This window comes from Lagopus leucura, unplaced genomic scaffold (assembly GCF_019238085.1).
Source record: "Lagopus leucura isolate 7727_CA_CO unplaced genomic scaffold, USGS_WTPT01 Super-Scaffold_100159, whole genome shotgun sequence".
Lineage (NCBI taxonomy): Eukaryota > Metazoa > Chordata > Aves > Galliformes > Phasianidae > Lagopus > Lagopus leucura.
In genome coordinates, this window is record NW_024962335.1 from 30,503,891 (window position 1) to 30,519,628 (window position 15,738).

The following is a 15,738-nucleotide window of genomic DNA, read 5'->3' on the forward strand; positions in this document are numbered from 1 at the left end:
TAACTCTTTGTGAACAAATGACAGAAAGATGACATCCCTGAGATATGTGGTGCTGCCACAAAACAAAAATCTGAGTCTGACAGTAAAAAAATATTATTTGAAGCAATGGTTAATTTCAGTTTAGTACTAATTCATGTTTCTCTTCAGTGTTCCCTCCAGTGTTCTCTGTTTTTCCCATAAAACTTCTTTACAAATAAAAGCAGGACCCTCTCATTTCCCTGAGCATTTAGAAGCTATTGAAACTAATCTGAGAGCACCGAAAGAATCAGTAGACACCTCAAGGAAAATGATACCTTGCACGTTTCATCAAGTCATGGCTTTTTACTGTGGATATAGCTCTTATCTAATTTTTAGGGCAGAAACCTTTTCTTGTTTTCCATGATTGTATAATGAACATCCCATCAGGCAGTGGTACTCTCCAAGTGCCCTCATGGACAAATTCTGATGCAAATGCAAAATCTGATGATACATAAAAATTGGGTCGAACCAAATGCAATGAAAGTCTCCAGACAGATACCGCTGAAGTCTTGACTCAGAATTTCAGTCATGGTACCTTCAACAGTCTCAGTGTAGGCTGAAATAGAAAATACACGGGCAAGCTTTCTACTTCAGGAGGTTTCTTCAGTTTAAAGTCTGCTGTATGTTTGTTTTCCTCTAACTACTGAGGTTACAAGACTTGCTTTAGGAATACACCTTTTTGTTTCTAAATAGAATCAAACACTTTCTTCAAATGCTTGAGGTAGGAGAGCCCATGTTAAATTCCCAGGGAAGGCACGTTTTGATACTGTGTTTGAGAATGTAAATGAAATAAAACCTAAAGTACAGTTTGTGTTTCTTAGATTTACAGAAGTATACCTTTAAAGGCTGTTTGAGGCAATATTAAGGTATGTTTATATATAAACAGTATCCAAGGTCATTGGTGTTAAGCTGATTGAGAATGCAGTATGAGACAAAGAATGAATTTATCTTTGGTCCTTGGCCTGTCACCGATTTCAGAGTTAATCCAGCAACCTAACCCAGAAAAATGAAGAACGATTACTGAACCTCTCCTCTCTGTTTTTAAAGAGAAGCTGAAGGTGCTGATGGCTACCTTGCAGTGTTCGGGAGGAAAGCCTGCTGAAGCTGTCGTGTCTACATGCAGTTGGTGGCCGATGGCTTCCAACTCTCAAGGGAGGAGAAGTCAACAGCTGAGGCCAACAGCTCCCCCAGCTGCGGCTTCTGGCAGAGGTCATAGGAAACTTAGAGTTTGGAGAACAAACCAAAACCCACTGTGAGCTCTAAAGCATATATTTCTCCTCACTGTTTTCCCCCTGCATGCCCAGTATTCTGCTTTCTCTCTAAGGTTAACTTCATCTTTGGTTATCTTTTCAAATACTCATCCTTGTAAAGCAGAACAGAGATTTGTATTTGCAACAGTGCAGGTGATGTCATGTTTTCAAATAATTGGTTATAGATTGAAGACAAACAATATGCAAACAACCAAGTCTATTTTTTTGTTTGTTTGTTTGTTTCCATTTAAATTTAGTTTGCAGAGGCAGCTGATACAGTCTGAAACAGTTTGAGGTACACTTTGACATCTCAGAGATAAATGGCAAGAGTGTTATCTGGTAGTATTCATTTATATGGGAAGGACTGGGAATTTTGTGCCTGTGCACTGAAATTGCGAGGGCTGCTACAAAGTAATGCCCCCTGTTTTATTATGCCTCCCACAAGATTAGAAGTGGCTGTTGGTGGAATGGCAGTAGAGGCTGAACCTTCCCACCAGTATTCCATTGCATTTAGTTGCTGTGTGACAGCAGTCTGAGAAAATGGTGTCTGACATGGAAGTGTGCATAAAGCAAAGGGGTGTCACTGAATCCCTCCGTGTGGAAAAAATGGCACCCACTGACATTCACCAACACTTTGTGAACGTTGATGGAGACCAAACAGTGGCTGTGAGCACAGTAAGGCAGTGAGTGGTGTGTTGAAGCAGTGGCAACAGTGACAGTGGGTCACCTCTGCTGGTGCAGATTTTTGTGAGCGCAACATGCAGCTCTTGTTCATTGCTGGTGAAAATGCATAGCTATTGCTGGTGCCTGTGCTGCAAAGTAGTGTTGTGTGGCTGAGAATGTGCTCTATCAATTAGTGTGATTGTGCTCTCCGCCTCTATTGTAGTTAACATGGAAATAAACAGGTTGATCCAAAAGTGATTCCTCCTATGTAGATCATCAACACTAGTTTTCTACTTCCAGAACCATCTTTAAAAACATACTCAGTGTACTTCTAAATAGCTTTGCCAGTAATTTCTGCATAAGGCGTACAAAACTGTGTGCATAACAAACACAATAGTTACGACTATGTAATAAAATACATATATACAATATAGAAATTACCATTAATGCATTCAGTGCATTATACTGGGGAGTTATTTGCCTGCCTTCTTAAAAAGTATTACCACAGCAAATCTGACCATTAGTTTTCCCCAGCTCACCTGCCACTATACCTGGGTTAGCAGTATTTTTCAAGCAGGAGATTTTCTGTTCCCTTTTGCTAGATTAAAAAGAAAAAAAGATACAAATGGAAAAAAAACCTGACTACACAAAGTAAGGATAGAGTCAAAATCCTTTTTTGTATCAAAGATGCTTCATTATTTAATCATAATTGTGTTCAGAAAAAGTCATAGTTACCATCATATAATTATGTGTTTAAGGAGCTTTTAAAACTCATATCTATTCAGAAAAACATTAAGTGTGTATTTAACTTAAAGTACATTATTTGTTCTGCTGAAGACACTGAGCTCAGCTTTTGCTTTGCTAAAGCCTTACAGAAAAGAATGAGCTCTTTGATCTGTTCACTGGGCTGGAGATGTTCTCTGGTACTGGTAAGGGTCCTGCTGTGCCTCTCAGATGTGCTGTGAGGATTAGATTAAGGTCACTTGCTGTTTAATGATGGATTATAACTCACGCACACTTAAAACATCCTGGTTTCTCTAAACCAAACTCAGCTTGCTTACTCTGTAAGTATAAATGAAAGAAAAGAGGAAAGAATGAGAAGGGTGGTAGAAGAGTGATACCTGCTGCTTTATCAGATCAGACAGGGCTGTTGCTCCTCTTGCCCACCTCTGTGTGGATCCAGACTGGAGAAACAAAACATGTCTGTGATAATGCAGCTGTCACGTGTGCGTCTATGTATACTCATATACTTAAATCTTAAAGGGATGACAAAAATCAGCAAATGGTTTCAGTTTGGTCCTTAGCTGCCAAGAAGACCAACACCAAACTTTGCTTTGGAACTAAGGGAGCCATATCTCACGCACCTTCAGGAGAGCAGTCCTGTCAGAGCGTCTGCCCAAGTGCTTCCATGTCTGCCCAACATGCAATGAACACCCTCTTAGTTAGTGATCCCATACATGACTGTGGAGATGAATTGGTGGGCAAAGGCAGCAGCAGAGGCTGCAGCTGAATGCTTGGCAGCAGAACCCAGCCACTGCAGCGGTTTCTTTTTTAGCCTGTGGGAGGAAGGTATTATCACAACAGGTGTGAGGTGGCATATGTTGTGCTTGGGCTTTTGTCATGGTATTGTATGGTTTGTTTACATGTCTGATTTCTGTAGTGCATCGACTTATTATAGGTCTCTTTCACAACTCAGTTTTCATCTCCTACAGATATAGACATTTCCATTGTGTGGCCTTGTGAATGTGAAACTAGCATCTATTCTAGAAATGAAAAAAAAAAAAAGAGAGAGAGAAAGAAAATACCTTTTTTTAGAGAATTTTTCACAGTGCATGGTTGTGAAGTCTAAGAATAGTTGGTGTAAACACGCAGTAGACACTTGAGGTTTTATTTCAGTTTTTAAATACATTCCATCCATAGTGTTTGTTTTAGTAAAGGCTACTAATGGCTCTAAGTTTCAAAGACACATGAGTAACACTTTTCCATTTGTTTGAATCTTCCTCTGGTACCTTCAGCCTACAGGAATAGCAGCACTGCATAGCTAGATGTTTGCTCCGTGCCTTGGAGTGAGTGTATGGGTGGGTGGTTTACCTTCTGCAAGGCCAACGATGCATGCTTGGGCTGTTTCTCTATGCCATCTGCTGAGGCTAGCCACTTCCACAGAGTTGGCACTCGGGATATCGAAGAGAGTACTTTGGCATTCCTGGCATCCTTCAAACATTATGCAGCCATTCCCAGGTTCTCTTTGGCCTTTCAGGATCCTGTGGAGCTCATGCCCAAGCTTGCTCTGAGAGAGCTGCTAGAGCATGACTTGCCCTGGATAATGCAACTCCATAGTGTACATGTTGTGTCAGCCTTGCCCAGAAGTGAAGGGAGATGTAGCTGTTGAATGGGATCACCTGTTGAGCACCACTATAGTCAGCAGCTTGCTGGACTAGGTGCTTCTGTGGGAAGTGAAGGGCTGATACTAGCGGAGGGGAATACAGATTTGGACTGAGATGGCTTCACTATATGGTGTGTATGGAGCCTCAGCACTTGGCTCAGAGCTAGCACGTTCTCTGGGGAACTGGGTTACTGGAAATGAGGTACAGTGCTGGAAATGCTGAAAGTTCCTCTATAACCCTTTTCTTGACTTTTGCTTGGACTGAGGTGGGAGACATAGAGCAACACGTAGTGGAAGCACTATTTAAAACAAAATAGGGAAAGGATACAGCATCTGAAACTACTCATTTTTGTTATTTTTGTAGATGATCATAAGCCTTTTAACTATCCTGTAACGTATGTTCAGATTCTGACACTGACATGTAAATAAACAGCTATATGACTAAGGGTGGCATTGTATAAATAAAAGGAAAAAATGTATGATTATAGTCCATACAGCATGTTAATGTCTACTGAACACAAGGTAATCCTTAGACTTTTTTCTCTAGTCACATTAAATGTCAGTAAGTGAAGTCTTTGCTTTTGCAGTGATACAGGCTGAACTGAATATACCTTTGTTTAGTTATACCAAGTTTCTGCTAGGTTATAGAAGTGCGTTTACTTATGCAATAATACATACACTGTAATATTTGGTAACTTTGCTTATGGAAAATGTAGAGTTCTTCTAAATACTGAAAGAAGATCAAGGATTTCTTGGTGCATAACGGCCTCAAACTTGACCTGAATGTAAGACATAAAGAACAGAGTTTACAGGATTGCATAGAGCTGGCAAACAAGTCCACTACAAGCAGCGTTAGGACAGATAGTCTTCGCTTGGTTGAGCTCCATCTCTGAGAATATTTTACACAGATGTTATTCTGCAGAGTGTGCTTAAAAGGACAAAGGAGCGCAGCCTGGGGGGAAATCCCATTCATTGTTTTCCAGGATTACTCCATCAGCAAAAGGAGCTAGCTCAGTGATGATGTAGCTGGGAAGCAGAGAGGATAAAGCAGCAGGCCAGGGTCACACCAGATAAAAATGCACATCCAGAGGGCTGTCACTGAAGTCACTCATCGGGCGCCCTGAAGGCAGCAGGTGGAGCAGAGCTCACCAGCAAAGTGCAGAAACAAACATCCCCAGGCTGGAGAAGAGCTGGCTGCCCCAGTCTGTGCGTGCGGATGTAAATAGCCCCAGTGCACAGCTCTGATGTCACCGGGCTCGATAAGCCCAATAAAAACATTTCCAAAGGCTACAGACACGCCAGCTCTGCCCTGAGCTTTGCTGGTGAACTCAGCCTCTGTGGTGCTTTCAGGAAGGCCTTATCAGAGGATGGGAAATGCTGGAGATGGCCCACTTGGGCTGAAACCCAGTGAGTTCTGTTGCTTATTTTGCTACAACAGGAGCAGCCAAGCAGCCGCTCGTAGTCTGTGTGCTGGATGCCGGCTGCTGCTAATGAATTGCCTTCTGATGAGCTGAAGTGGGATAACGCTAGGCAGCTCACTGCCAGGCATGGGATCGTGTCTTGCACTATCTGAAACCACTGGGAGCTATACTTAGCTACGCCAGCTATGTTTATCTATATTTTCCAATTTCTGGGCTGTTTTGACCCATTACGAGGAGGCTGCCTGCTCGAATCTTTGTTGGTACATCTGTAGGCTCACTGAAAGTTTCCTTTGGGGGCTCTCAGAATAGCTCTTACCTCAGCGCACTGCAGGCCCAGCAGGGGCGGCCACGCACACCGAACCACGTCCGCCTAACCCAACCTTGCGTTCCCAGACAGCATGGGAGTGACGCTGGCCCTTCTTTGCAGAGCACCATGTCCCAGGCGCGGCGGAGCCCCAGGCGTGTCCTTCTCTCCAGATACCCCGACGGAGCGCCAGAGGAGCAGACGTACGGCAGCCTCCTGGCAGCGCCAGACACTGCAGAGCAAATGGAACTCAATATCAGGTATCACGTCGCAAGAATGCTGCTTCTGTCCTCCCCACCCGCGTCCGAGCCCCCTGACCTTCACAAGGCTCCTGGCTAAGCCCAGGAATCACAGTGGATGATATTAAGAAAAGTTGATGCAAATGGAGATAACCTGTAGTGCTCAGCACCAACGGCACAAGATTATGCTGCATTAAATGTCTGTAACTCTCTGTGCTGCCCAGGGACGCAGATGTGGCTCTTCATTAGAGGCCCACCTGTTAGAACAAGCAGCTGAGGAGGCTGCTTTTACATAATTCTCCAGGCGCCTCTCACAACCAACTGATAGTGCTATACTCTTTTGTTCTTTCTTTTTCCTTTTCAAATCTTGCACATTTTTCCAGTTCAGGGATCGGGGGCTGTCTTTTGCAAGATCTGTGAAAATTCCTTTCTGTGTTTATTTATTTTTTTGTTTAACCAATCAAACCAACCTTGAGTTTATCTAAGTGGTCTAATCTCTAGAATTAGACTTGCAAGCCCACTTATTGTGCAGCAGAAACGGACCTCAGCAGAAATACGAGTTCAAATAAAAGCACATAGTCATAACTAATTTTACTTAAAACAAAAAGCACGCACGCTTAGGAGAATCTATACTTATTTCATTGGAAATTTTCATCAGTAGAGTGCAAACAGTTTGGGGATGCACACAAATTCTTGACCTTTCATGCTGGACAGCAGCTGCAGCATAGGGACCCGCCTGCCCTGAAGCTCCCCACAGATGCTGTTTCAGTTGGTTCATATTCCGGCATCACTCGCTAGCTTGGGAACTGCTCTGTGCCATGGCGAGCGCTGAAGCGAATCTGTTGGACAAAAGAATTGGTTATGTAATGTGAGGTGTTTTGAGACATCTGAAGTGAAAGCTTTGTGAAATATTTTGACTTTGTGGAAAAAAAAAAATCCTAGAAACAATTCTGTTGTGTTGTATGAAGAAATTAGATACCATGGCTTTTCAAAAGTATCAGATGAAAAACCAGATGAAAACATCCTAGCACTTGTGTGTATAAATACGGACTTAAGGTCTCTGATCAATCAACAGATAAATAATAAAAAAGCTGAAACATTTAGCATTTACATCCCTACCTTAGCCCATCCATTGGGGAAATAACTGTGCCCAGCACTTGCAGAGTAAATTTTGAAGAAGTGACTTTGCTGTGTGTTCCTTTAACTGCTATTTCAATGCCTTCCAGCTCAGCTATCCAGGTTGGCCATCAGCTGGCACTGATTGGGGACGAATTTAACAGAGCCTACAGCAGGAAGATTGAAGACACACTGCTTCACTTGGCACGCAGGTGAGTTACCTTGCTGACACCATCTGTCCCTGGATGCTTCCAAAAAATCATGTCATATAGATAAGTAATAATGTTTCTGCATCCAGAGTTTAAACAAACAAACATAAACATTGCCATCATTGCTGTTTCATACAGAATCTAAGAAAGAAACCATATACTGAATCTTATTTTACAAACAAGAATCTTATAACGTAAATTGTTTCCACAGACTGTAACCATTTACAGAGAGTTAACTGTTTCTTGGTGCTTAACATTTCACAATAGCACCGTAGTTTTCCTTGGCTAGACAGCATCTTTAAGCACAGCAAAGTGAGGAGAGGCCCAGCAAGTGCAGTGCTTCAGGGATTAACGTGTTACTGCATGTCAAACAACCCATCATCGCACATACAATAAAACATGGCTCAACTCATTTGCTCTGCCTTTTATCTGCTGAGGGCTGGCAGGGTTGTCATGCATAGTTATCAACTGCAGATTAACTGCAGAAGCACAGTAATTAACATAGTAATGTCCCAGTTTGAAACAAGAGTTGGTTATTGCAGACTTGAAGAGAATGAAGCCCAGTCATAGCTGTGATCCTTAACTCAGCCTCGGTCACCTTGACCTGAGCTGCTGTGCATCTTTTCCAGCCTTAATGATTCTATGAAATACACATTGTATAGGATACTCTTTAGACTTCCAAGAAGGAACATTTATGTTTTGGGCTTCTTTTTGTAGTTTTCTACACTTTGGCATTTTGTTTGCTAATTTTTAGAATAAAGCTACTATCGTCTCCGTGTTTTGTTTTTTTTTTTTTTTCTCTTTCTGTTTGTGGTGTTTTCTAAATCATCAGGGTTGCTATCAGTGTTTTCCAGACATGGAATATTATTAGAAGTGTTACAAGAAGCTTTGGAAACTTTTTGAACAATAACTGGACAAAGAGGATTGCTGACTATGGAAGCTGGGTATGCACTCTCCCTTTTCTCCCACTTTCTGCTCAGAAACTCCTAAATGCCAAGGAGTAAAGCCTATTGGGTTACTCTGGGCTTGGGTTTATTCCTTAATTTGCTGATACACCCCCTACCAAATGTCTTGTTCACAAATCGAGTGAGCTAAATGCCTGCAAACACTCAAAACAGGTGCCAAAGTGTCACTGACATCACTGGGGCTCCGTGCAGACAGGAGCCTCCCTGCTATAAAAAGCTGTGAGGATACATTCTGGATTAGATAGGTAGGGCTGTTATAATCTGTGTTGTATTATGTTTTGGAGAAGATATGAGGACCTTTTAGACTTTGGGTAAGGCAGGTGAGGCTTGACCCCACTGCTCGTTCCTGCAGAGGAAGAGGCGACGCTTTCAGTTCAGCACTCCCCTTGCCCTTGCTTTCCTGCACCAGCACTTTGCTCCCTGTTGTTCCTAATGGCCTCCCTTTTCCTCCTGCAGGTTTGCCGGCTTCCTTTCAGGTGTGTCTGCCAGAAGCTGGTGCCTGCAGCTCTGCTCGCTGTCGCGTTTTGGTGGGCCATAAGCTATGGACTGCAGAATTAACACAGAATTACCATAGGAGGTCATTGCTGGACTCTGACCAATATAATTAACACCCAGGTGGTGGCAGCTGGTTTGTTTTTCAAATTTACACTGATAAAAATCTCTTTTATATTTAAAACCTAGGCTAGTGCTGGGTCACTGCTGTTTGGTAACTTTTTTAAGAAGAAAAATGTTTAAAATTATGAGGTTGTTGCTGGATAACTGCCTGACTTGCTAGTTTTGAAGTGTGAGGCCAGGTTACAAAGTCCATTTCTGTCCTTTTTTCGTTTGTTTTAATGCAATGTAAAGCATCTATTTCATATCATGGAGTTTCTTGAAAAGATTCCAGCTGTGGGGGGAGACAGAAGGCATGCTGGTCATCCTTAAAACTTAAACACTGTAAAAGCAATAACAGAGATAAAAACCATGATACTTTTCTAAAATTAAATTGTTGCTTCACATGTTCTGCAGTGTCATCTACATTATTTTCCAAGACTGTGCTGTTACATGTTAGTAACAGAATTCCTTATCTAGTTAATTTATCTAACACTACAGGACAGGCTTTAGTCGACTGTGTAATAAGAAAAGCACATGGAATTACGTTTGGTTGGAAGAGGAGCTGTTCAGATGGTGTGCTAACAGTCACGCTGGTTGGACTAGCACTCAAGTGCCTCCCAGCTCTACCCATTACTTTTCCAGTATGTTTCAAAAACGTAATGACAGATCTTACATTCTTCTGCTTTACGAAGTCAAATTCTGAGTTGTCCAGGAAAACAAGAATCTCTTTGAATTTGAGAAGGGCCTTGGTTTTGCGTTTGGCTGACTCGTCTTAGAAGCCATGTGGTTAGCGGGAAACTGCCGAACAGAGAGGACTTGCAAAATGGCGGCGGGGGCAGATGTCAGCCCCAGCAACCCCGTGTGGCAGCCGGACACGGCCGCCTTCATCTCAAGGGCAAACCGCAGCCACCCCATATCACCCTGCCTACCTGTGTGCTGCTTTTCACTGCGCGCAGATGCAGACAGAGAGAAAATGAAAGCGCGTCCCTGTGGTTTGGGCATTCCCCTCGCAAGAGGGGTTACCTGCTTCCTGTCTTGTCAGGTGACCGCCGCTGCTGCTAGGGTGCTTCCGCAGCAGGGAAGTGCGGTTCTTAGTGGCCTTGTCTGAGAGGTTGGAGCTTCCAGTCTGAGCCCCACCTTTAAGTCAGACAAGGGATTGGAAGCATTCTCTTCCTCCTAAAAGTAAATCCCAACCCAGGACAGTTTCAGAGGACTGAGGAGTGCGTTTCTGCTCCCGTGTGAGCAGTACCAAATCCCACTCTGCTCATGGGCTTCCACCTCACACAACTTTTCAGCAGGGAAAAAGAGGAAAAAAAGGTCAAACTATAATCTTTTGTCTGATATTTTGTTGTAAGACTTCAAAATATCTTTACCTGACTTGAAATGCAGAGCAAAAAAAAAAAAACAAAACAAAAACCAACCAAGGTACTTCAAGGGCGATGGGCCCAGTATAGCTCTAAGCATTCAAACAGTAGCACACACACTGGAGCCTCTCCAAAAATATGTCCCCTTTCTGTCACAGTGCCCCAGACTGATCTGCCTTTCAGCAGTAAGCACGCTGGGTACCTTCCAGCAAAGCACACAGGACGTGATTGGAACCATGGTCTGATCCAGAAGGTGGCAAACAGAATTGTTCACGTAGCCAAAAGCCAAGCCAAAATGTCATCAGTGAATTGGCTGTTCTGTTTAACTCCATATTAGAGGTATAACAGAAAATATTTTACGGTCATTATCTAGTGAAGGGTAAAAATTCCTGTCAGGAGAGTATAATAAACCACCTCAGCAAGGTAACAAATGTACCAACTGCCATTATGCAATCCTTCCTGGCAGAGTCACTTCAACAGCACAAAACAATGCTGTGTGTTTCTGGATAAATAATCTCTATGCACTGGGAAGCAGTTATGTACAGGAGGCTGCTGCTCTGTCACTGCCATCTGACTGCTGCCAGGGATGACTGCAGTTTTTCACTCTTGGGGTCCGCAGTATTGTAACACTGAATCCCAGGGGAAGTACAGCATCTTGTATGGATGGAACAAAACACAGCACTGGAGAACAAGAAAAGTAACCACACTGACACGAGGGAAACAGTGCAAACAGACTCTGCACCAAGCATCAGCAGGGATGCTCAATAAGCAGGAATAGCTAGGCTGCCTCACACGTGGCATCCTGCTTATATAAATAAGCATATATAACGCGGGTCTCCTGCAGGACTCAGGAGACCCGCATTTCATTATTTTCTTTTTTAAACAGCACACTTCCTCATGTGACAGAGTTTACGGCATTTGACTTTTTTTCCACATCCTGTTTCTGCTTGCTCCTAGGTGCAGGAGCTGCACTGGCTTTTTACATCATTAAACTTTCAGCCTCCAGAAGAAGGGGTAGATCACAAGCACATCAAAAGAATGCCAATAACAGCAATAAGAGCTAAGCACCCTTTGCCAGCTCACGCACCATCCTCCACCTTCTGCAGATGGGTTTTAGGACATGAGATGCCCTCCTGCTCCTTTATAGTTATGCGTAGTTTGACTTTTCCTATGCATCTACTAAATGCTGTACTAACAAAATTCCACAACTAAGAAGACAGGAAGGTCAACCCACAGATACTGCTCAGCTGAATATCCATAACACAGCCTTTGCCTGCACTTTTGTACACAATCCAATAACAAATGGCTGCTCTCTGATTTTCTTTAGAGCTTTAAGCATCCCTTGCAGGCAAACAGCAAAGACTTTCTGAGCATTCTGTGTGCAATTGTCACAGGTCCCAGAACTGCATAAGGAGCTTGCACCCTGCTGGTGAACCAGTGGTTAGCCAGCACTGCACTACTCACAGCCACAATGTACAGCACCTCTCGACTGTGAGCCTTGCCAAGGCATTCCTTTCCTTACTTTCCTCCTTCCAAGATAACCTAGCACTGGTGTGACACTGAGCAGCTACATGGAAAAGTTTCCTTCCATGTGGGGACTACCTGTCAGTAATCACATGCTGTGAAGCATCCAAAATAACCAGAAAAGTTCTACAGTTTACCGATAGCTTAAACTTTAGGAAAAACATATCCTTTCTGCAAAACAAACAAACAAACAAAAACAAACAAACAAACAACCCAAATCCACATATTTTGTCTTATTTGACTGCTAGGAGGCAACAGTGAAACAAAAGGATTTGATGGAGGTGAACTTCATAGCAGGCAGCTTAGGCAAGGCATGGGGGGGAACACCCCTGCACCAGAGTGGCTGCATGGGGATGGAGTCACCTAAAGGAGCCCATGCCTCAGCAGCGCATCATCAGGCCTGTATGGGACAGAACAGTGTAACCCAGGCAGCACACCCTGCACAGACAGTGCTACTTCTGGCCGTAATTTGAACGCACACATGCTCACCACTCACACAAATTCAAAATAAACAAAACAAAAAGAATAAAAACAACAAGGACGTTGCTTGCAGGATGCAGGCCAAGGAGGAAGCTGTTTGGTGCATTTATTGACAACTCTACAGTCCAGGTGCAGGTGAGAGAGCTGAGCTCCCGCTCCACACCCAAGGCACACGGTGGAGAAGAACATTTCCTGTGGTGACGCATGATGCTCCTCTCACTGCAAAGAGCCATCAGTGTTTCACACTTCCCCTTTCAGGAGCCTGACATTATTTGTACACTGTGGAAAGCACAAGTCGCGTCGATTCTTCTCAAAAAGCTGTTTATGTCTCTGCTGCTTCCTCCTCCTCTGTGACGTCCACATGGCTGTACTGCCTCCAGGCTTTCAGATTGCACTTTCGGAGAACCGCTCCCAGCTGTTTCCCAGGACCCACCTCGTAAGTGTATGGAAATTCCATTCCCTGCTTCCTCTGGTACACAGAATGCATAGTCTGCTCCCACAGCACGGGTGAGACGAGCTGCTTCAACAGCAGTTTCTGGATGTGCTTTGAGTGCATGTACTTTTTGCCATCCACGTTGGAATAGACACAAATCAGTGGTTTTTGTATTTCGATGGACTTCAGGACTTCAGCCAGCGGCTCTACTGCTGGTTCCATGAGTTGTGTGTGGAAGGCACCACTGACCGGAAGTATTTTGGTACGTGTGAAGTTGAATTTTGGGGCGTTCTTCTGCAAAAACTCCAAAGCCTATAAGAAAGGGAGAGCAATCACAGCCTGACACAACAGAATTCCATGTGCTCACTCCACCAGATTGGCCTCTCCAGGCTCAAGGCAATAAAGCCACTCCTCTCCTACCCAACCACCAAGCACACAGTGGGGAAAAAAAAAACCCCATGAAGCAAATACATAGGCTGTTCTGAAAGTAATGCCTCCTATTATTTCTACAACAAAGAGCACAATAACACAATTTGATAGAGCAAATTCTCAGCTACAGAACACCATTTTACAACATAGTCCCCACTATTAGCTATGCATTTTTGCCAGAGATGAACAAGAGCCTGCATGCTGTGCTCATAAAAATCTGTAGAAGCAGAGATGACCTATGGTTGCTGTCACTACTGTTGAAAAGTACCACCAGCTGCCTCCATGTGTTCACATCCACTGTCTGGTCTCTACAGATATTCAGTAAGTGTTGATAACAGTCACTGGCTGCCATTTTTTCCACATGGAGGAATTCAAGGACAGAACTTTGCTTTATATGCACTTCCACGTCATGCCATTTTGTCAGACCGCCCCTCTGCTGCCATCTGTCACACAGCAACAAAACGTAACAATATCGGCGGGAAGGTTTAGCCTTTACTGCCATACCACCAACATCTGCCTCTGGCATTGTGGGCCAACAAAACAAAATAGGTGGCATTACTTTTGGAGCAGTTTTAAGACATTAAGTTGAAGTAAGCAGGTGCATCTCCTGCAGCAGTACCTGTATGTGGCCTGCGATGACTCTGCTATCTGGGAACAGGTAGTTGGAGACCTCGCACACGGGGTTTTCAATGCCCAGCGACTCACAGTGCCTACGGGCTTCCAGGCAAGCGTATTTGTAGTTGACCTCTCGTCTGCCGATGACTGACAGCATTCCACTGGGGACGGCCTCCGCCGCCGCCTGCATGGCCTCAGCACGTACCTTCACAGCATAGAGTGCTGAGGGGAGAAGGGGACAGGTGAGTGCAGACAGGCAGCTCGCTCACATCGGGAGTGAGAATCACAGAATCACTACGGTTGGAAATATCACCAAGATCATCCAGTCCAACCATCAGCCCATCCCCACCATGCCCACCGACCGTGTCGCTCAGTGACACATCTACACATTTACTGAACAACTTCAAGGACAGTGACTCTACCACCCAATGCACCACTGCTCTTGCAGAGATGTATTTTTTTGTAATATCCAATCTGAACCTCCCCTGGTACAACTTGAGGTCGTTACTTACTATCCTATAACTAGTTTATTGGGAGAAGCGGCCAACCCCTATGTCACTGTAACTGAGTTATAGAGAGCAATGAGGTCTCCCCTCAGCCTTCCTTTCTCCAGACTGAACAATCCCAGCTCCCTCAGCCACTCCTCACAAGACCTGTGCTCCAGACCCCTCACCAGTTTCACTGCCCTTCTCTGGACACACTCCAGGGCCTCAATGTCTTTCTTGCAGAGAGGGGCCAAAACTGAACACAGTACTCAAGGTGCAGCCTCACTAGCGGTGAGTACAGAGGCCGATCACCTCCCTGCTCCTGCTGGCAGCGCTATTTCTGGTACAGGCCAGGATGCCGTTGGCCCTCTTGGCCACCCGAGCACATTGCTGGCTCACGTTCAGACGCCTATTGACTCCAAACCCTTTCCAAGGTTGGTGTTTTTAATGCGACGTAACGCATATCAAAGAAAACCGCAGGAACAGAAAGCAACATTCACCCTCCGAGCCGCACCTTCCGCAAAGTCCATGGCTCCGGCGAACACCAGCGCCGCGAACTCGCCCACGCTGTACCCGGCGGCGGCCACGCAGCTCTCCACAACCTGCACGGACACACGCGCGGCCGTCAGCGGGGCCGGGCCGGGCCGGGCCGGGCCGAGCCGAGCCGGGCGGCGGGAGCCACGTCGCGGCCCCCGCGGCTCGATGCGGGGCCCGTCGGCCGCCGCCTACCTTAGGCTGCAGGTGGTTGAGCTTCTCTACGGCGGCCAGGGAGGCGACGAACACGGCGGGCTGGCAGTGCCGGGTGCGGTCCAGCTCGGCCTGCGGCCCCTCCAGGCAGAGCGAAAGCAGGTCGTAGCCCAGCACCTTCTCGGCCAGGCGGTACATATCCCGCACGCCGGGGTAGCGCAGCAGCCCGCGGCCCATCCCCACGAACTGGCTGCCCTGCCCGGGGAACAGCAGCACCGTGCCCTCCCGCGGAGACCGCCCCTCCCGCCTCGCCTCCGCCGCCTCCCCCTCCTCGCCCGGCTCCCCGTCCCCCACCGAGCTCTGCAGCAACTCGCTCAGGCTCGCCGCCCGTTCCCCACCGCCTCGGAGCGAGCTGCCCCGCCGCCGCGCTGCGCCGTGCAGGACGCCGCGCCCGCTGCAGCCAGCGAGCCGCCATGTTGCCGCGGCCCAGCTGCCCATGGCCGCCGTCTGCCCGCCCGCGTTGCCCCGGGAACCGAGCGGCCCCGCCGTCCACGGCTCG

At 45.7% G+C, this 15,738-nt stretch overlaps 1 protein-coding gene across 1 annotated transcript; it reads right to left on the reverse strand.

Moving 5' to 3' along the window:
* Positions 1-12,597: 12,597 nt before the first annotated feature.
* On the reverse strand, positions 12,598-15,677 carry MCAT (malonyl-CoA-acyl carrier protein transacylase). Its single transcript, XM_042890011.1, has 4 exons — positions 15,222-15,677; positions 15,007-15,094; positions 14,012-14,229; positions 12,598-13,275 (listed from the first exon to the last, which is right to left on the reverse strand). Exons 1-4 carry the CDS (start codon positions 15,675-15,677, stop codon positions 12,853-12,855), a joined length of 1,185 nt encoding a protein of 394 aa, XP_042745945.1. The 3' UTR covers positions 12,598-12,852.
* Between the last annotated feature and the right edge of the window lie 61 nt (positions 15,678-15,738).

Coding starts and splice junctions, on each gene's coding strand:
- MCAT (XM_042890011.1), bottom strand. CDS start 15,677: ATGGGCAGCTGGGCCGCGGCAACATGGCGGCTCGCTGGCTGCAGCGGG. Junction 15,095..15,221: donor TCAACCACCTGCAGCCTAAG/GTAGGCGGCGGC, acceptor GTGTCCGTGCAG/GTTGTGGAGAGCTGCGTGGC. Junction 13,276..14,011: donor TCATCGCAGGCCACATACAG/GTACTGCTGCAG, acceptor CCTTTCTTATAG/GCTTTGGAGTTTTTGCAGAA.